General features: G+C 34.0%; 1 protein-coding gene across 6 annotated transcripts in view; it reads left to right on the top strand.

Annotated features, from left to right (window-relative positions):
- Positions 1-22315, top strand: part of CCDC88A (coiled-coil domain containing 88A) — a 130923-nt gene that overhangs the window by 25342 nt on the left and 83266 nt on the right. For all 6 annotated transcript variants that reach the window (XM_029937382.1, XM_029937383.1, XM_029937381.1 and 3 more), the window contains exons 3-6: positions 2548-2656; positions 13863-13932; positions 16307-16365; positions 20930-21013. In XM_029937382.1, the coding sequence (XP_029793242.1) occupies positions 2548-2656; positions 13863-13932; positions 16307-16365; positions 20930-21013 (322 nt within the window). The remainder of the gene's footprint in view (positions 1-2547; positions 2657-13862; positions 13933-16306; positions 16366-20929; positions 21014-22315) is intronic.

Below are 22315 nucleotides of genomic sequence, written 5' to 3'. Positions count from 1 at the left end.
TGGCAGTTGGGGGGATGAGCACTGGGTGTTGTATGTAAGTGATGAATCATGGGAGTCTATTCCTGGAGCCAAGAGCACACTGTATACACTATGTTAGCTAACTTCACAGTAAATTATATAAATAAAGAGATGTATAAAAATAGTAAAACAATGCTATTCTTATTAATTTTTTGGTTTGATATTTTTTAGCTGGTAATTTATTATTTTAAAAAATTACTTAAGTAAATAGCTGTGATGTCTTCTCAGTTTTAATTTATGTTACAGTAAATATAGTGAAAAGTTAGGAGCCTAAAAGTTTGAGAATTACTAAAATATAGCACTATAGAGTCTAATCTGTCTGGGGAAGAAATTGAAGGCAATAGGATTATAATGGACTGGGTAAAAAAAGGAATGATTAAGGAATGAGAGGTTTCTATTCAGTTCCTATTCTTTATTGTATAGCCATCAATTTCTTCTCTGCGTTCTTCTGTAGAGGTGCTGTAGTTAAAGGCATAATCGTAGGAGAGTCTTCTGTCCCAACAACTACTTAGGTTCCTGCTTTGATATTATGGATTCAGCTCTTGCAACCAGAGTCCTGATTTATTGTCTGCCATTTCACTTTGCCATGTCTTTATCCAGCCTGACCTCTTTGCCCTAATGAGGAACTAGTTCTTACATGCTTATGTTCAGGCCTGAACTTACTCTTCTGTTCTAGTGCCATCACCTGAATTTCCTATTTTAAAAAGAACGTATTTGTCTGTTTGGCTTATTTCACTTAACATAATGCCCTCAAAACCCATTTGACTGTTTGGAGTGGCAGGATTTCTTTTCTCTTGGATGAGTAATAATTTTAATACATATACAAGGTATGTGTGTGTCTCTCACATCTTTATGCATTTATCTATTGATGGACAGTTAGGTTGTCTTCCTGTGTTGGCTATTGGAAATAATACTGCAGTGAACATGGAGATATCTTTTCAAGATTCTGTTTTCATTTCCTTTGGCATATATATTGAGAAGTGGGGTTGCTGGATTATATGGTAGTTCTATTTTTTTTTGTTGTTGGTTTATTTAGTTTTGAGACAGAGACAAAGTACAAGTAGGGGAGGGGCAGAGAGAGAGACAGAGGCAGAATCCAAAGCAGACTCCAGGCTCTGAGCTGTCAGCCCAGAACCCAAAGTGGGGCTTGAACCCACAGATCATGAGATCATTACCTGAGCTGAAGTCGGACACTTAACTGACTGAGCCACCCAGGTGCCCCTATAGTAGTTCTATTTTTAATTTTTTGATGAACCTCCATAGTGGTTGCAACAATTTATATTTCTAACTACCGTGCATAAGAGTTCCCTTTCTTCCACATCCTTGCCAAAACCTTCGTTATTACTTATGTTTTTGATGTAGCCATTTTAACAGACATGAAGTGATTCTTCATTATGGTTTTGGTTTGTTTTTTTAATTAGTGATGTTGAGTACCTTTTCATGTACGTACATGTTAGCCATTTGTAGATCTTTTAAAGGAAAACGTCTATTCAGTTCCTCTGCCCATTTTAAAATCAGACTGTTTTGTTTTTTGTTGAGTTGTATGAGTTTTTAATGTATTTTGGTTATTAACCCCTTATCAGATAAATGATTTAAAAATACTTTCTTTCATTCTATGTTGACTTTTCATTTTGTTGATGATTTCCTTTGCTGTGCATAAGCTTTTTAGTTTTATATAGTCATACTTGTGTATTTTTACTTGTATTGCCTTTGCTTTTGGTGTGATTGAGTTTCTCATTCTTAACCATAGTCTACCATGATCTAGCTTTTTTTCCTATCAGTTTATGCTACCTCAGAATCCTTCAACCATTTGCTTTCATTGAATCAATATAGTTTACCTAATATTAAAATATTAACCTGTGTCATAACTGCATTCTTCAATTTCTGTGGGACAGTGGCTGCTCAAACATAGTCCCCATTATCCAGTGAGGAGATATACCATTTCTTGGTTAGTAGCTCATATTTTACAATCTTTATTTTTATTTTAAAATTTTCTTTAATATTTATTTTTGAGAGACACAGAGAGAGAAAGAGAAACAGAGCGTGAGCGGTTAAGGGGTAGAGAGAGAGGGAGACAGATTTCTAAGCAGCTCCAGCCTCTAAGCTGTCAGCACAGAGCCCTACGCGGGGCTCAAATCCATGCACTGTGAGATTATGACCTGGACTGAAGTTGGATGCTTAACTGACTGAGCCACCCTGGCGTCCCACAGTCTTGATTTAAATAGATATATTTTGGGTAATGGGAATAAATATATTGGAAAGTTGTAAGAGGTTATTTATCCCAGGAAGATGGAGAAACGAAATGAGAATGAAGAGGACTATCTAACATATTTCAGTTTTATTTTGCCACTGTCTTAGAAATACAGATGCATTTATATTAATTAGAAGCACAAAACACAATATCTGTCCTTTGGGTCATCTCTGTTAATACAGATGGATACACATTTTTTAATGTGGTTATATTCAGTCATCTAGGTTGATAAGTATATTTCAGTATAATTTTAAAGTATTTTTTAAAATTTCTTACAGCAATCCTAAATCGGAGAGTCAGAGAGTAAATAAAAAAGTCAACAATGATGCATCACTTAGAATTCATAATCTTTCCATTTTGGTGAGACAGATAAAATTTTATTACCAGGTAAGTGGTCCTTTTTTTTCATTTAGCATAATAATTAATGCTTATGTATTCATATTTTTTGTATAATAACAAAAGGTGAGTATCATTTACCTAGAATATACTAAACGCTAATTATTATGTGCCAGATACTGGTTTATTTGCTGGAGAATGAGTAGTATTGACATAATTCGTTTTTTCTACAATATTAAAGATACAAGCAAATGCTTCATATTACCTAATTTAAAAAATAATTATTTTATGAAGTTTTAAAACCAGTTCCCAGTTTTTGAGAGCTTGCATAGTACAACACTTTGTTAGCCTACTTGAATTATGCCTTTGAAAAGTGTACTTTTTATTGTCCTTGTTTAAACTTAAATTAGATGCATAGTACAGAGTTTAAATATGAGCATTCTTCAGGCTATCAGTGTACCTCTACAAATCACCAGAGGTGCATTACACAAATTTTAGGATGTTGTATTCTTTAAAATACTTATTTTTTGCATTTTCTCATTTTTGTTGTGATTTCTTATTCCACGTAAGATATTTAGAAGTATGCCATTAGATTTCTGAACATGTGGTATTTTTCATGCAAACTTTTTTGGTTTTGATTTTTGGTCAGAGAAAATGGTTTTTATGATACTGATTCTTTGACATTTGTTAATAATTACTTGGCTTGACCTACTATGTTGTCACATTTTATTAAAGTTTGATGTGGGGTGCCTGGTTGGCTCAGTCGGTTAAACGTCTGGCTTCGGCTCAGGTCATGATCTCACAGTTCGTGGTTTCAAGCCCCGTGTCGGGCTGTGTGCTGACAGCTAGCTCAGAGCCTGGAGCCTGCTTCAGATTCTGTGTCTCCCTCTCTCTCTCTCTCTGATGCTCCCCTGCTCGCACTGTCTTTCTCTGTCTTTCAATAAATAAATAAATAGATAAACAAACAAAGTTTGATGTGTGCTTCAGAGAGATCGGTATTCTCCAGTTGTTTGGGTGCAGAATCAGAGCAAGCTTGTTAATTGCATTTTTCAGATTTTCATAGCCTGATTACTTTCATAGCCTGATTAATTTTGTCTCTTGATCTATCAGTTATTAAGATAAGTTGAAGTCTCCCTTTATGATGATAAGATTTGTCAAGTTTTCCTTTATACAGTTGAAAGCTATGTGATTGAATACAATTGAATTTTAAAATTTTTAATTATTGTGAATTATAACATTTATAAGTGTTTCCACATATTTTTTTTTTCTACTGGTTTTAATTTTTTTTTTTTACCCTACCTCTTTTTTTTTTTTTACAGGCCACCTTTTATTCTTACCTTACCTAGCAAAAAAGGCCAAAATTAATCAGATTTTTACTCTTACGTAATAGTTCTATGATGTAGAGTGCTTCAACTCCATTTATTCCCCTTTATGACATTTAAGCTGTTCTTGTCTTGTGTTTTACTTCTTTTTTAAAAAACCCATAAATTAGATACTGAAAGTACTGTTAAATAAATACCATCAGTGTTCCTTTAGATCAAACTATTTGTTTTCCTTTTCCTTTTTTTATCCCCCTCTCATGGTTTTCTTTTGTACCTCAGAATTCTATTGATATTATTTTCTTACTGAAGTACATCTTTAAATATTTATTTAGAGAGGCCTTGTTAATGGTAAAGTTTCTTAATGTTTCTTTGTCCAGGAATGCCTTTATTTTACCCTTGTTCTTGAAAGATCTTTTTATTGGGTATGCAGTTCTTTAACAATTACTTTTCTCTGTGTTTTACAGATTTTATTCTTCTATCTCGGGATTCCTTTTACTTCTAGAGAAGTCAACTGTTAATCTAATTTTTGTTCTTAGGATAAACTTTTTATCTCCTGGTTGCTAATATTGTCTCTTCTGATGTCTCTTTCTTGTTATATTAGTCTGATATCCTTCAGATATTTCTATTACATGTTTATTAAACTTTGTTAGTCTATCTTCCATGTTCATTAAACTTTGTTTTACCTTATCAATCTTTTACTGCATTCTGACTGTCTCTCCAGGTTGCTAATTTGCCTCTCCTGTGTGTCAGATCTTCTGTTATAACCCACTGATTAATTTTTGACTCAATAATTATATCCTTCCTTTGTGAAGTTCTGTTTGGTTCTTTTTATCTTTGCCTTTTCATTTTGTTATTAATCATTTTTTAATTCCTTTATTTCTTCCAAAATTAAAAAAATTCTATTTTAGTGTTTATGCCTGATAATTCCAAAATCTAAAGTCAGATCTGTGGGAATCTGAATCTGCCTTTTGTTTTCAGCTTGCTGTTTCTTGTGGTGGTGGCAGCAGTGGCAGTGGTGTGTGTGTGTCTGTAAATTGTGACCTTATTTTGGGTGGGAGGGGATTTATCTGTGGGAATACTTTTGTGTCTGGACCAAAGATGTATTGCTCCAGAGAGGATTTGTTGTATTTGTGCAATCATCCCAGAAACATTTATTTTATTTTAAGCAGCTCTATATTATTTTAGAAGCAATTCTTGTATACTACACAAAACTAGAAAAAATGACCAAAAAATACAAACATACTTCTAATGCCTGCAGAGTACCACTATTAGCATCTGAATATGTGTATGTCCAGATCTTTTTCTCTGCATTTGTGTGTATGTAAATTATGTTTATGTGTTTCCTTTTTTTTTTTTTTAAAGCTGGTGCTACAGTATTACAAATCCTAAGGGAAATAACCCTCTTCAATCTCTACCAAAGGCAAAGAAAAACAGCTTGTTTTTTTTGTCTTCCTTTGTGGGGTTCAGTTTTTTTGTTTTGTTCTGTTTTATCTTTTAACTGAGGATTATTTATTTTCTTTGGGCTCAGTTATTTTGAAAGAAATTTTTAAAAATTATCTAGCATTTTTGGATTCCTCCCTTCCTTTCTAATATCTAGTACTCTTTGTTATCAGAAATAAGTCTCTGCTAGATTTTTTATAAACTTTTGTTTATTACTTGCCAATATTCCAGCTGTCATTTTTCTCCAGTTGATATGAGTAAGTTAGGTTTTATGATACATCTATTTTGTCTTATAATGTTGTTTGATATTTTCAGATATGAAACAAATTACTAGATTAAGTGATTCAGTGGCTTATTTTGACAGTCCTCAGTTTTGTTCTTTAAAACAATGCTAGATTTTTGGTTTTACATTATCTTCAGGGAGATGGAAGTTTGCCTTGAAAATTTCAGTGAAACTCGTGGAAGGCAAAGGGATTTCTGATCAGAATCTTAAATCAGTTGTCAGTGTAACCTAATTCTGCATTGTGTGCTTTTATTTTCTAAGTAGCTTTGTTTAGATATATTTCATATACTGTATTATTAAATCATTTAAAATGTCCCACTCAGCGGTTTTTAGTATATTTAGGGAGTTGTACAGGCATCAGTACAACCAGTTTTAGAACCATTTTGTCACCCCAGAAAGAAACCCTATGTCTAAAAGTGTTACTCCTATTTTCCCTATCCTGTACACACACATACCACCACCACCATTATCACTACCCCTACCCCTATCCCAGCGTTAGGCCATTGCTAAAATCTATTTTTGTCTCTGTATATTTGCCTATTTTGGGCATTTCATAAGAATGGAATTGTATACTATGTGGTCTTTTGTTACTGACTTCTTTTACCTAGCATAATGATTTCAAGGGTCATTCGTGTTGTAGCATGAAGTACTATTTGTTTTTTATTAAACTACTGCTGTCTTGTTCTTTGTCTTCCTCCTGCCTAAAGCCACATGTTGAAAATACTTTTTTAGTAATCATGTTAATATAATGATGTTGTAGTCACCAAGAATTTGGGAAGGATAAAATTGTGAAATCCATCAGTTCAACAGTTTAAATAAGTGGTCTTCAGTGGAGGGTGCTTTATCCCCCGAAGGACATTTGGCAGTAATTAGAGACATTTTTGGTTCTTACACATGGGAATACTACTATATTTAGTGGGTAGAAGCTAGGAATGCAGCTAAGTATCCTACAATGCATAGCACAGTTTCCTAAAAGTAAGAATTATCCAACCCAAATGTTCATAGTGCCAAAATTGAGAAACCCAAATGTTTATAATGCCAGGTGATTTTATTATTAACATTCTGACCTGTCTTGAGTCGACAATATTTTTAAAATTTACACATCTGTAAATATTTCATTAACACTTGCTGGATGACCAGTAATATATTCTTTTCTCTTTATTAATCTACTTTTGAATACCAGTGGACTAACTTAGGGTTAGATGTGAGTGAATATCTTAACATTTTGTCAGTATCGTTTCAGATACTTAAAACACAAAAGATTACTGAAGATTGAAACTCTACTTGTATTACTCCTTTGTGTTATTCCTCTAGAACTAGTTTACCAAACCATTTCTGCCATCAACCTAGTGCTTCATATTCTTAGATAGAATGTTTCCAAGACCCTTCTAAACATTTCTTTAAATACTTATTTATCTTGTGTGAGAGAGAGAGAGATTGAGAGCAGGCAGGGAAGGAGCAGAGAGGGAGACAGAGAATCCCAAACGGTCTCCACGCTGTCAGCACAGAGCCTGATGCAGGGCTCGATCCCATGATCCATGAGATCATGTCCCAAACCACGATCAACAGTTGGACACTTAACCTACTGAGCTACCCAGGCACCCCCAAGACACTTCTAAACTGTCTTCAGGAATAGACCAACTGTCTTATTTACACAATTAATTGATTTGCTAATATTTCCCCCTCATATATATAACCAAGACACACATAGCCTGGTTTAATATAAGACAGCTTTCAAGTTAAAGTCTAAATCAGTGCAGGTCTTTTCACCTGTTAAATTACCTATCTTTGGAAAAATCAAAATTTTCCCTGAAATTTTTTAAACCTGCCAAAAAATATTTATTTATATCTCATATACTCCTCATAAAGTATTGAGTAAAATATTTTCACATATTATGGTTGTTCTGATTCACAAAAGGAAAGTGAATTTGGGTAACTTAAAATTTCACTGATGTGTGTCTCCATTTTTTTTTAATGGGTTGGTAAGAATCAGGGTCATCTTGCAGAAGGGATTCCCAGGGAGAAAAGAAAATTGACAGAATACCCTGAGATGATTGTGAGTGGAAGGAATTAATGATAGATAAATTTGTCAGTATTATTCTTTTTTTTCATTTTAATGATTTAGAGTATGTACAAGCTCAGTAAGAATTCTCGTGTCATTCTGATTTCCTATCTGTTCTGCTACTTGTTTCTGAATGCCAAGGCATTGGGGCTACAGTGGTGAACACAAACCATTCCCTCATCTCATGGAATTTAACAGTTTTATTAGAGGGATAATAGACAAATAACTAAAGAAAACAATTTTGATTGTGATAAATAAGAACAATGAAGGAGTAATATAAGAGGTCTTGAGAGGAAGAACGGGTAAGAATAGATTATAAGAAATTTATTGAACCTGCACTTCTTCATGTTTAAGTGGCAGTTCAGACCTTTCCACATAATCACTTGATCATATATGGCAAGTATTTTTGTCTTGCAAATAAATATTTAAAATTTTCAAGTCAGAAATAAGTACACTATAGCTATTATGTAAAATTAATTATCTATGCTCTTTGACTTTTTAAAAAAAGTTATTTTTATTCCTGTGAATAAATAGTGAATTTGATTATCAGAGACCCAGTTTACTAGTAAAATCTTAGTCTATATTTAGAATTCTGTCAGCAGCTAATGTTTGTCTTGACTATTCTGTCTGCAGTTTAAATAAGTACCATAGAAGCAAGGTAGTTCCTCAACCACCATTAAAATAATAAGCTGAAACATTCAAAACTCAGAAAGAAAAGAATACTTTACTCTTAGGAAATTTAAATTTATTGGTAAGTTTTTGCATGGTTAATGTCATTAATATTAAAAACAAAATGGTCTGGTACCATTAATCTAGTTGCCAGATAAAGCTGGTACTTTTTAAGGTTTTTGTTTAATATGTTATAATAGTATTTGGATTATTAATAAAATATAGTAGCCAAGGAGATGAGACTCTTTGTTTTTTTTTATACAACACATACTTGATATCATATTTTTTACTTTTTGGTCAGATATTCTTTTTTTTTTTAACAGATATTTAAAAAAACTTTTTAAATGTTTATTTTGGAGAGAGAGACAGAGCACAAGTGGGGGGGGGGAGTAGAGAGAGAGAGAGAGACAGAACCTATAGCAGGCTCCAGGCTCCGAACTGTCAGCACAGAGCCCGACGCAGGGCTTGAACCCACGAACCACAAGATCATGACCTGAGCCAAAGTTGGCATCCCAACCAACTGAGCCATCCAGGTGCCCCAGATGTTCTTTCCTTTTAATGACATTCATTTATATTTTTATAGACTACTAAAATATGGTAAAATAAGTCTTAATTCTTTTCACTAGTAACACAGATAAAAGTATAAATATGAATATTACAATAAATGTAATTATGTTTGAATTTTTAAATTAGTTCATAAATCTTTTTTTTAATGTTATTCATTTTTGAGAGAGAGAGAGACAGAGCATGAAGGGGGGGGCAGAGAGAGACACACAGAATCATCCCCTAGATTGCCCCTACATCATAAGTCTTAAAGAAGAGACTCTTATGTTTTAGAAATCTTTGAAACTTATCTTTAGTACTATAGTAATGTGCAGTTTTAGTGACAGCATTTTACTCAGTGTGTAATTCATGAAAGGAAGATGAGCCCAGACCTTTGCCAGAAGTGTTGTTTAACCTCTTACTGTGAAGGTAGTTTCTGGATAACTTCTAGAAAGAAGTTGTCTTTTTTTCTTAAATGGACTTAGATTTTTTAAGTTTACTTATTTTGAGAAAGAGTATGCACGAGCATGAATGGGGTGGGGAAGAGAGAGAGAGGAAGAGAGAGAACGCCGAGCAAGCTCAGTGCTGTCAGTACAGAGCCCAGCATGGGGCTCAGTCTCACAAAACATGAAATTATGACCTGGACTGAAATGAAGAATCAGATGCTTAACTGACTGAACCACCCAGGTACTCCGTAGTTCAAGTTATCTTTAAAGATTAACTAAATACTGTCTGTGTTAACACAAACATGATATAGTCTTTCTTACAATGGTTCAGCAGTATGAACTTTAGTTCAGAGAAGCTTGTATATCAATAAAGTTGATAGTCTTTAGTTTAGATGGTCAACTAAAAATATAGTTAATATACCATTTTTTATAGAAAAGCTGTAAGTCAGAAAGTACTGGGAATAAAATTACTTGTATCTACCAAAGCACCTTTTACTGCTATTTTCCTTTTAATGGAATCTTTCCCAGTTCCTTCTTATTTGGTCTTTTTATTAAGTATTCATGTTCTCCAGACTATTTTTGTACGAGGATGGGATTTCTCCCTGTTTTGTGAAACAGAGCACAGTCTCTAGTACACCTTCTCATTCCCTGCTTTCTTTTTATCCTTAGCACTTATCATCAAAATCATTTACTTATTTTCTGTCTACCCCTTCTAAAATTCCATGAGAGCATAGAATTTTGTTTGTTTGCTGCTGTATTTCCATTTTCTAGAATAATGTCTGACAGGTAATAAACACACAGTAAATATTTGTTGAATGAGTAACTGCCCTGATTTTCTCAATACAACTTCTTACTGTTGTATTGCTGAAATTCTCTCTATATACATTTTTTTATGTTTCTTACCACTTTGCTTTGTAAAAAATTAAAAAAAAATTTTTTTTAACATTTATTTATTTTTGAGAGACAGATCATGAGCAGGGGAGGGGCAGAGCGAGAGGGACACACAGAATTAGAAGCAGGCTCCAGGCTCTGAGCTCTCAGAACAGAGCCTGATACGGGGCTCGAACCCACAAACTGTGAGATCATGACCTGAGCCAAAGTCAGACACTCAACCGACTGAGCCACTCAGGTGTCCCTAAAAAAGTTTTTAATGTTTACTTATTTTTGAGAGACAGAGCATGGGCAGGAGAGGGGCAGAGAGAGAGGGAGACACAAAATCCAAAGCAGGCTCCAGGTTCCGTGCTGTCAGCACAGAGCCCAAAGTGGGCCCGAGCCTGCAAACTATGAGATCATGACCTGAGCCGAAGTCAGATGCTTAACTGAGCCACCCAGGGTCCCCTTTTCTTACCATTTTCTAACAGTGAACTGTCTTCACTAATTTGTATACATGTATGATATCAATCTTAACTCTTCAATTAATCTGTTCCTCCTACTTACAGTCATATTTATCTTGGGCTCAACTATGTATTATTTTTCCACTTCTTTAGCACCTTAATGATTAACATCTTCAGAACTAGGTGAAATCTGAGGATGATATAATAGAGCTTCAACAATAGCAATCAGGTTTTTTTTAGCCTCTGATATCTTTCATGTTTTGTGTACTTTTCAGTGTTACTTATAAGATTAAAATAGGGAAATAGGAATTTTTACAAAATGTAGCTAGAATCTTCCAAAGAATGCACAGAGCCAAATAGAGGTTTTAGAATAATTGGGTTTTTAAAGTTTGTGTAGTTTTTAGCTGCCTTACCTAATATTACCACTTTCAGACATAACAAAATTAATACTTGGAAATAAAGTAAAAGGTAGATTTTCGCCCATTAACTAATATTTCATAACCATCATTAAAATAACTTTATACTTTTGTTTTATTTCCTGGGCTTCCCAACAAAAGTCACATACACAGAAAGTCATGGAGCTGACATTTAAGCCTAGACATTCCAATTGTACTCTATCAGAGTATGCTGCACTAGGTGTCAGATTCCACTATACTAAAGTACATTTTCAGACATATGGAGGTAAGTTTTGGATATAGCAGTTCTTTGTAGCAATTGCATCATCCACCTACTAGAATTGCATGGAATGAAAGTCAAACACATTAGGTCATTGATGATACCATGTAGTGAAAGGATCTATGAGGTTGCTTTTATCTTTTTGAAGAGACCAAGTTAGCATGAGGCATGGGGTAACAGAGTAGCAGAGAATGAAGAGACAGCTCAGGAAGAGGGTAGAAGAGTGAGGTAGTGGAACGTATTGAAGATTACTATTGGCCTGGGCAGTTTCCTTGTAACATTGTACCAGCATAGAATGTTGCATAACAAATTGATATAATAAATTATGTTGAAAATCTAAGTTGATGTTTTCTAGTATGATATATCAGTTTCCACTTATGTTATCCCAAACCAAGTGGTGTAAATGAGAATTATCCTTTATCTTGAAACTGAGATAAAGCTTTTTCCTAATAATTCGGGATCTCTTAAAATTTAATACCTCTTTTTAATGATACTTAATTTGAATGTTCTTTGTTCTTAGACCATCTCTCCTAAATGGGATAGAGAGAGAACAGTGATTGCTTTTTTTTTTTATGCATCTCTTATTTATGATTTCTTTTAAATATATATACACATAGTCCTGAAAATTTTGCTTCAAGGCAAGGAAACTAAAAGTTAGAATATTAGAAATTTATTTAAGTCCATTTAGCTGTTACATACTTCTCTAATAGCATATTTCATCTTCAGGTAACTTGCTCTGAACTGGAAATTTTATTTATTAAATAACCAGACTCAGTCTTTGTAGTAAATGATTCTAGCAGTTTTTGACACTTATTCTTAATTATTTATCTGACATTACACACATACTGAGTATGTGCTTTTTCTTTAAATGTATGCATGTTTGGGGGTACGTAGGTGGCTCAGCCAGGTGTCCAGCTTCAGCTTAGGTCATGATCCCACAGTTCATGGGTTTGAGCCCCACGTTGGACTCTGCACTGACAGTGAAGATGGAGCCTGCTTGGGATTTCCTCTCTGCCCTTTACCCACTTGCATGCATGTGCACGCTGTCTCTCTCTCAAAAATAAATAACTAAACATGAAAAAATAACATATATACATGTTTTGGTAGTAGCTTGTTAAAGAGCTAGTAAATATAACACTGAAGAAAATGTTTTGAAACTTTCTAATACATTATCTATAAAGAATTATAGATAAAAGGTTAATTCTAATGAACCTCTGGTACATGTCACATACTGGCTATGGGAAAATACTTTATGGAATCTAGAATTACATATTTTAAAAAAGCAATACAAGTTAACTTTTCATGATATTTGCTCCCTTATCACAGTATTAAGTAAAGAATGATTCAGAAAGAATTCAACACTTTAAAAAACATATTCCTCAGTAACTAGCTATGTCTGAATATAGAGCAAAAGCCAAATCATAAGGACATTTACAATTGTTTCTATAATCTTGCAAAGATTCAGTCATATCATGGGCTACCTATCGTCCTGCAGTCTGATTCATTCCAATCTCATTGTAGCATGTCATTGTTAGTGATAGAAATGACAGACAAACTGTTCCTTCATTTCCTTAAAAAAAGGGTAGTAAAAATGGAAGATGCATAGTTGATGTATTAACTAAAATGAGTAATTCGATAGCATTCAATTCTTTCTGAATCATCCTGTACTATCAGAATGTGTATGTATTCTTGTCACTGAAAATTTGACAGAAATCAAACTAAAACATCTGTTGTAGATAGAGGAGAGAAATAATGATTCACTGAAGAAGAGCTCACTTGCATGAAATGATCTTAAGACACAATTTTTAATGAAGTAACTAGCATTCTTAATTTTTTTAAATGTTTATTTGTTTTTGAGAGAGAGAGACGGAGTGTGAACAGGAAAGGGGCAGAGAGAGAGGGAGATACAGAATCTGAAGCAGGCTCCAGGCTCCAAGCTGTCAGCACAGAGTCCGACGTGGGGCTTGAACCCACAAACCATGAGATCATGACCTGAGCAGAAGTTGAACTCTCTCAGCTGACTGAGGCACCCAGGCACTCCATAACTTCATTAATTTTAATAGAGGTTTTTAATTCCCTTAAAGAGAAATATCAAAAGACCAAAAAGAGTACACATGCTTGATCATTTATTGAGGAATGTTAATCATCTTTAAATCATCATCTGACACCTAAAAGTCAAGTTTCCAAATAATAAATATTAGACTTGTTCCACTTGGACACTTAATTGTGTAGGTATTTGATATATTAAGTCTGGCTGATACTAATGTTTTAGTTACTTAATTCATTAATTTAAAGTTACACAAAGTTTAAGATCTTAGAAGTCTTTTTAAGACCTTGGATAAGTTTTTTCACCTTTTTAAAAAGCTTTTTATTTGCAGCATAGCATATCCACAGAGAAGTTCACAAATTATAAGTTACAGCTTATTGATTAATTATCTCATCAGCATTACCTATGTAACAATCTTTGGGGTATCTTTTTACAGGAGACTTTGCAACAGTTGATCATGATGTCATTGCCAAATGTCTTAATCATTGGCAAAAATCCTTTTTCTGGTAAGTATTAAAATTAGCATAAGGTGATAGTCTTAAGTTTGTATAGGTCTATAACGCCTATCAAGATCTTGCTTATGTATATGAATAGGTTTTTCATGACTCTAGGTAAAGTCAGAGGTGATAATCCATTTTATAGAGAGAAAATAAACTTAGAAAACATGTAATGTGTAGGAGGGATCAGACATATGTTCTATGTTAAGGTCAGTGGTGTTTTAACTCTATAAAACTGATACTTTTCTGTAATGATTTTTAGTATCTCCTTATAAACAAGTATAGAAGGTAATGTAGGTATAGTATTAAAGGAACATAATCTTAGAAAAGAAGTGATTTTTAAGTAATTTCTCAGTTTGTTTTCATACATTTATACATTTACTATCAGTGCCAGAGCTGTTTGAATCTAAGATTTTACTGATTTAATGTTGTAGTTTATATTAAACTCTTTCTTTTTTTTTTTCCCCAATATTTAATCTTGAGAGAGAGACAGAGAGAGAGAGACAAAGCAGGAGTGGAGGAGGGGCAGAGAGAGAGGGACACAGAATCTGGAGCAGGCTCCAGGCTCTGAGCTGTCAGCACAGAGCCTGATGCAGGGCTCAAATCCATAAACTGTGAGATCATGACCTGAGCAGCAGTTGGCTGCTTAACCAACTGAGCCACCCAGGTGCCCCTATGTTAAACTACGTCTAAATTGAAAGATGAGAAGTAGTTTTCTTAGGTCATTTAAATTATTTTCTTCAGAAGTTTCTGCCCTTTGCCAGGTTTTAAATGTGACCTGTTCAGAGTTTTAATTTTTGAACAACTAGGGAAATTAGTAACTACTAACAAATTCAACAGCGGACTTACTTTTCAGGCTATCTGTAACTCAACGCCAAGTGTATCTTCTCCAAACCCCATCTTCTTTCTCATTCAAAATAAACAAAAATAAAGCCAAGATAAAAACTAAAATCAAGCAGCTGCTTTTCCTGAGGAAATTACCACTTAGGTGAGGTGAATCAGGAGTTTAGATAGTCTTGAGAGATATTCTGGGATATTGGATTATACAAATTAGAAAATGAAAAAAATTATATGTAAAATGGAATTATTTTCAGTTTCACATGCATTTAGTAATTACCTGCGAAATTATAGAAACCAGGAATATAAAGAAAATGGTCTGTACTCTGCAGAATCTTGTGTTGGTGAGAGATGCACAGATGACTGGGAAATCATGTTATAATTAATACAAAATAGAAGTCTGTAAAAGTATTAAGGCATATGAAATATGGAGCCATTATTCTTACATTTGACAGATTAGAGAGGGTTGGGGACCACTGGCAGGTGGTTTGGTCAGGGAAGACTGCGCAGAGATGTTAGAGCAGTGCCTAAGATCCTGATTAGTAAGTAGCTCACTAGAGGGATGTGTACGGAAGAAAGACAAGCAGAGGGAGTCACAGAAGTGAAGGCAGAGGAGTGTAGATGTGTATATTTCAGGAGGGGTGATTAGGTGTGGCTAAGAAAGTAGGTTGTTTCCTGGAGAGGAGGAGGAAATGTTTGAAAAGAAGATTTGGACTTTATTATGGACTGATTGGCCTGATGGTGAAATTCTGGCCCAAAGAAGTGTCTGACTGGCTCGCTCTTTTTCTTTCTTTCTTTCCTTCCTTCCTTCCTTCCTTCCTTCCTTCCTTCTTTCTTTCCCTTTCTTTCTTTCTTTCTTGCTTGCTTGCTTGCTTGCTTTCCTTCCTTCCTTCCTTCCTTCCTTCCTTCCTTCCTTCCTTCCTTCTTTTCTCTTTTCTCTTTTCTTTCTTTCGTCAGCTACTGTATGTTTTGAGAATTGAGTACTGAATTGAGTGCTGCTGGACAACAAATGTACTATCCAGTTCTGTTACAGACCGTTAATTTTATCCAGCTTATTATATATGTTCATTTTTACCAGCCTTGCTGTAACATTTAAGGTTTTGATACTTATGAGTCTACAGAGTATAAAGCCATTTAAGTTTTATAGGCAGATGGATCATATAAAACACATACTTTAGAAAGAGAACATTAAAAGACCTAAAAGAAGCCAGACCTATTAGGAACCATTTTGGCTGAATTTGTGGCCTGTCCCTATATCAGTTCTTCATTTAGTATACTGGTGCGGTATAATAACTTATGGAAAACTAGTGGATTTATAATTAGCACACTTTATTGCATAGAACATTAATGCCCGTTTTGTCTGTACTGTAACCCTTCAAAATGGACATCCTTGCTCATTTCTTCTGCTATTACCACATTGTGCACACAGAGCTGCTTTTTTGAATTCAAGTTGTTGTGAATATTAAGTTTGGAATGAATTCTACCAGTGTAAGAAAGAGAGTTAACTAAAGTAAAATGCAGTACTTAGCAATCATTTTTATTTCAGAACAAGGCACAGAAGAAGTTAAAAAGTTGCTTTTACTTTTACTGGGTTGTGCAGTTCAGGTAAGTTAAAATATTTCTTCCTATTTTCCTCTTAATGACTTCTTTATATGTTTTTTCAGGTTGTAGTTTTTGAAAGACTTAAAGATGGACAGCTGCTTTTCAAAGTCTCCATTAGGAACTTTTAAATAACTATGACCCACTAAAGAGATTTTGAAGAAAAACACTCTGTTACTTTATTTCAAACTTCATTTTTTTTTGTTTTTACCAGATTATCATTGAGGAAAAACTGGGAATAACCTACATGTTTAAAAATCAGAGACTTGTTGGGGCACCTGGGTGGCTCAGTCAGTTAAGCGTCTGACTTCAGCTCAGGTCATGATCTCGCAGTTTGTGAGTTTGAGCCCTGCGTCAGGCTCTGTGCTGACAAATCGGAACCTGGAGCCTGCTTCGGATTCTGTGTCTCCCTCTCTCTCTGCTCCTCTCCCGCTCATGATCTGTCTGTCTCTCAAAAATAAATAAACGTTAAAAGAAAAATCCTACATTTAAAAAAAAAATCAGAGACTTGTTACATGAGTAATAATGTCACAAGAGAGTAGATTATGCAATTGTTAGTAAGAATGTTTAGTGACCTGAAAATATTTATGATGTATTTTTTTTATAAATAGTTTATTGCCAAATTGGTTTCCATACAACACCCAGTGCTCTTCCCCACAAGTGCCCTCCTCCATTACCACCACCTCTTTTCCCCTCCTCCCCCTTCCCCTTCAACCCTTGGTTTGGTTCATTTTCAGTATTCAGTAGTCTCTCAGGTTTTCTGTCCCTCTCTCTCCCCAACTCTCTTCAGTTATATTATCAGATAGATGTATTGTTTAAAACCTATATATAAAGTTTTAATTCTGAGGCTTCGAAAAACCCCAGGTTTTTCAGATTCTCTTAAGGGTACTCTTAAAAACTTTTCCCAAATATCTTTATAATATATGTATTTATGTATGTGTGCTATAGAAGAAAAAGGATTAATGACAAAGAGGCAGAAATTATGAAAAACGTTATTTAGGAATCTGGGTTATTATTATATTGCCCTTTTGATAATTGACTATAATAATAAGAGCAGGCTGTGATTTATTGAATGCCTACTTTCTTTCAGGTATGATTCTTCATATAGGTTTTATTGTAATTTCTTTCTTTACATAAGGAGATTGGTGTTTAGGTCAGGTGATATGTAAGTTACCCAGATGAAGACGTTTGTGAGAGTAGGAAAGGGTACTGTTAACAATTGCAGTGTAAACTGGAACTGAACCTGACAAATGAAGATGGTTGCTCTAGATTCATATTTCCATCAGACCAAAAGAGTTAAGATTAAGCTCTTGTCTGACTTCAAAACCTGTTTCTCTATGCTGATTTTTCTTTTAATCACCCATTTTTTGGATGAGTGATTACAGTATTAAACTATCTCAATTATTTGTGGAATGAATTTATTTGTAAACATGTAAATATTGTGACCATGAGTAATTTTTTACATAGTATGCCAGAAATTGTATATCCAAGAGAGTGTGGTTTTTAGAGCTGACTGCTTGGGAGCTATATACTTACACATTGCATGTTATTAAAATTTCATGCTGTGTAATATACAGGTGTTTACTTCATAATGGTTTAAATATTAAGGACATACATTGTTTGTAGTCATTGCTATTCTAATTTGGTCATCAGATCCTAAATTACAAACACAGCCTTAATTATTTACAGCCTTGAATACTTTATTTGCTTTTAAACATACCCACTATTGATGAATGTTATGTAAATTTAAATAACATAGCAACAGCATAAATTTGTTTGTAACTCCTGGTTATATTTGGTTATTGCTGGTTACTAAATTTGACAGTGGAAACAGAGGTGAACTCTGTGGTTGGAATTAAAATTTTGGCCTTGATGTATGCCTTCATAAGCAATTATAAGACTCAGATTTGGTTCAGAAAACTGTTTTTGAACTTGGTCAAAAACAGTTGGGGGCTACAATCTTATGCTTTCCTACCAGTTATCTGTAAAGCATCTTAAAAATTAGCATTTTAGAACATTAATTATTCCATTACATTCTGGGGAAATAATACATAGCTTCTAGTTCTGTCAGCACAGAGCCAGATGCTGGACTTCAACTCAAGAACCATGAGATCATGACCTGAGCCGAAGTCAGATGCTTAACCAACAGGAGCCCCACCACTATACTTCTTTATGCTCTGGAAGTGGGCTGTCAGTACAGTAGCCACTGTAAGCTACATGTGGCAATTTAAATTAAAATTAATTACCTTTAAGTAAGATGAAAATTCTTTTTAAAAAAGTTGTTAGTGTTTATTTTTGAGAGGGAGAGACAGAGCATGAGCAGGGGGAGGGTAAGAGAGGAGACACAGGATTTGAAGCAGTCTCCAGGCTCTGAGCTGTCCGCACAGAGCCCGATGCAGGGCTCAGAACTCACAAACCGTGAGATCATGACCTGACCTGACTGAGTCACACAGGCACCCCTAAAATGAAAATTTCAATTTCTTATTTGCATTAGCTACATTTTGGTATTCAGTAGCCACATAGTAGCTAGTCATTGCTGTATTGGACAACACTTAAATAAAACATTTGGTCTGATAATTCAACTTTAGAGTTGTATCTTCTCTCATTCTCTTTTCCATCTTCATAGTCTTTCCGTTTTCTCTCCCTCAAGATCCTATAACTGTCATTCTTTAGGAAAGCCTAACCTATTTATGAAGCATAGGTTTAGAATTCTTAAAACTTCTGGAGTTTGAATCAAGATGAGCTTTAGTAGAAACTGTGGGTATTTTAAGAGTAAAAGAAGAATTCTCATTGATTTGTGTTGAGACTATGTTAAAGGATAAGCTCTTAAATATTGTATAAATAAAGAAATGATGGCTATAGAGCTTAGAAAAGGGAGGTGTATGTGTTGAAGGCAGACAAAGATATGACATGGGGGACCCTTCAGTGAGCCATAGTTATCATAACCCTGACAATTTTATATGATCATTTGGTCAAAAACTGTATATAGGTCAACCTCTTTGGAAGCATTAAATTTAAAGTTGGGCATACCATACCTAAAAAGTTAGTTAAATATACTACAAATGTACTATCAGAAAGTCACTTAATTGTTCTCACTAGACCTATCAGATATTATTTACTAGATTAAAAAAATCTTGTTTTTAAAATGACTAGTTTTTATCCCATTACCCCAAAACTCTGATTTCCTAGTCACAGCTAGAAATTGTACATTTCCAATAAATTCAAGGTTTATTTATTTTTAAGAGAGAGCACACAAGTGAGTGTGTAGGTAAGGGTGAGGGACAGAGAGAGAGGGAGAGAGAGAGAATCCCAAACAGCTCCATTTTTTCAGCACAGAACCCTTCATCTCACAAACTGTAAGATCATGACCTGAGTGGAAATCGAGAGTCAGAGGCTTAATCTGCTGAGCCACTCAGGTGCCCCATAATTTTATTATGTCATTCTAATTTGTTTTTACGGGACACAACTTTTGGCAATGATGGGAATGAGTTAAGTTAAATTGTAGGCAATAGAAGTAGAATGTTACAATTTGATATAATGAATATGTAGAGTATAAATCAGAACCTTGCTAAGTTTCTTAATGATCTAAGAAAAAATTTTTGTTTTTGTGAGTATATTCTCTTCACTAGTAGTTTGGTAATTGACCCAGGAGATCCAGCTAAGCTAGACAAGGCAGTGCTGTCTATTTTGTATGCACTTCTCATTTGGTAGCTGCAAGAATACAGTCATACTAGCAGTTGGATTGTAGTTTAAGAGATGTAGACAGGAGGCAGTGATATTAAGATGCATATTAAACTGTAACCCAATACTGAATGGAAAGAAAAATATTAGATTTACATCATAATATTTTTAATTTATATGAAGATTTTTAAGAGTACATAGTAAATTTTTACTGCATTTATTCCATTTGATACATGTGTATTATATATACACATTAGTAAATTTTGCCACTGGTAACTTTATGTTATTTTAGAAACATATCAAATATTTATTGTATTACCTTATAACTGTTGAACTGGGCCACAAAAGTAGGTTTCTTTTATTAGGATTGATAGTATGAAGATGTGAGAATGGATTGTAAGCTTGAAGTAAAAATTGCTTACAATTTTTTTTTCCCCAAGAAGAAAGGCTTTTTTGTTTGATGATAGCCAAAGACTGACTGAGCTTTTTGGCTGTATTCCGAATTCTGCCACTGACTCACTGTGTTTTTTGGCAAGTAACTTATCCTCCCTGAAACAAGTTCTTGATTCTTTACTTTTCTGTTTGTAAAGCTAGCATAATAATATTGTACTGACCTCAGATGGGTTGTGTAATGGTTCCCACTTTAGAAATTTACAGCATAAAAATAGTATGGGTTTTTAGTGCCGTGCTTTTTAAATAAATATTTCTGAATTGTTATTTTTTATTAAGTGAGTATATTATACCATTTAAATGCAAAACCAACAAACCCCTCATTGTACTGTTCAAAACACAGCCAAGCTTTTTGGCCCGGTGAGTTTTTAGTTTTTTATAACATATTAAGGACTATATCCCATAAAATGTGAATGATGGTTTTATTCATTTCTTTTAGTGTCAGAAGAAAGAAGAATTTATTGAAAGAATTCAAGGTTTAGATTTTGATACAAAAGCAGCAGTTGCCGCACATATTCAGGAGGTAATAATCTATATACAGTTTTTATATACTAATTTTTATGAAGCTTGTGGTGTGTTATATGTTCCCAAATACTTGAAGTCCTGTGATAAGCAGGAACAAATCAAGGTCAGATATGGATGAACCCTGATGTTATACAGATTGTCTTCTCTTTAGAGCTGGTTTCTTGTGCTTCCTTCAGCAGCACATATACTAGAGCTAGTTTCTTAAATCCTCATAAACAGTGCTAACTAACTACAATGTACTGTTGCCTTTATCCATAGGGACCCCAGGTAGAATGTGTCTGAGGAATCAGGTGTATGTCTTTGTTAGACAGTACAGAATGAACAATATAGTAAATAGAAGCAGCAGAAAGTGGATCACTGCCTGTGATTCAAAACTAAAGTGAAGTAAGATGATAACCCAAGTACTAAGTCATTCCAGTGATTTTCTTCTGAATAAATGAACACAGTATAATACTTATTGAAGGTATTACTTGAGTTATAACACATTAGTGATTTTAACATCCTTATAAGAACTTAAATGTAGGACATATTGTACAATATTAAATAATTGATATAGTTGACAGATGGATTTTAATTTCTGCGTCTGGTCTTGAGCTTTAATCTTGTGTCCTTAAGAGGACTTTTTCGAACTGTATCATGTTAAATTTTACATGTTGATTAGAAAGAGAACAAAGAAAAGAGAGAATTTTTAAATAGTAAAAATTAGTAGTGTTTAAAATAATTCTCTATTTGAGTAACCTGTGTTCTGTATATGGTCTTGTCTCTTTGTTCGTGTTCATAGCACCCAGCTTTCTTGTCAGTAATAATGTTGTCAACAGTAAGCATATTAGTACTCCTCAAGATACAGGGTGTGTTTTTTTTGAAGTTTCCCCTTATATATGTTTGTTTATGCTAGCTTTGTAGTTTGTATTTTATTTTGAATAAATGCTAAGTATTACAAGTTACTAAATTTGCCATCATTCATGAAAGTGGTTCTTTTTTATGATTAATTTTATGGTTTCTTGTGAAAGTCAAAGCAGAGTATTAGAATCACAGTGTGAAATGGAAAGCAAGAAATAAGTATTTCATTTATATAAGTTTTCCATTTTTAAAAAATCTTTATGTTGGTAGTCCTTTTCTCCTAAGGTTCTGGAACAGTGTCATCTATAGAATCTATAAAGATGTAGCTTTTCAAGTCTAAAAATGCAGTAACATATATCCTACAGGATTAAAAAACTTTTGCTTTTGAATCCAGCACAATTTAGTCTTAGCTAAAGAAAAATTCAGTTGATTTCATTAAAGCAGTTATCAAACATTCCAA

This window comes from Suricata suricatta, chromosome 4 (assembly GCF_006229205.1).
Source record: "Suricata suricatta isolate VVHF042 chromosome 4, meerkat_22Aug2017_6uvM2_HiC, whole genome shotgun sequence".
Taxonomy (NCBI): Eukaryota; Metazoa; Chordata; class Mammalia; order Carnivora; family Herpestidae; genus Suricata; species Suricata suricatta.
This window is presented reverse-complemented; position numbering and strand designations above follow the sequence as displayed.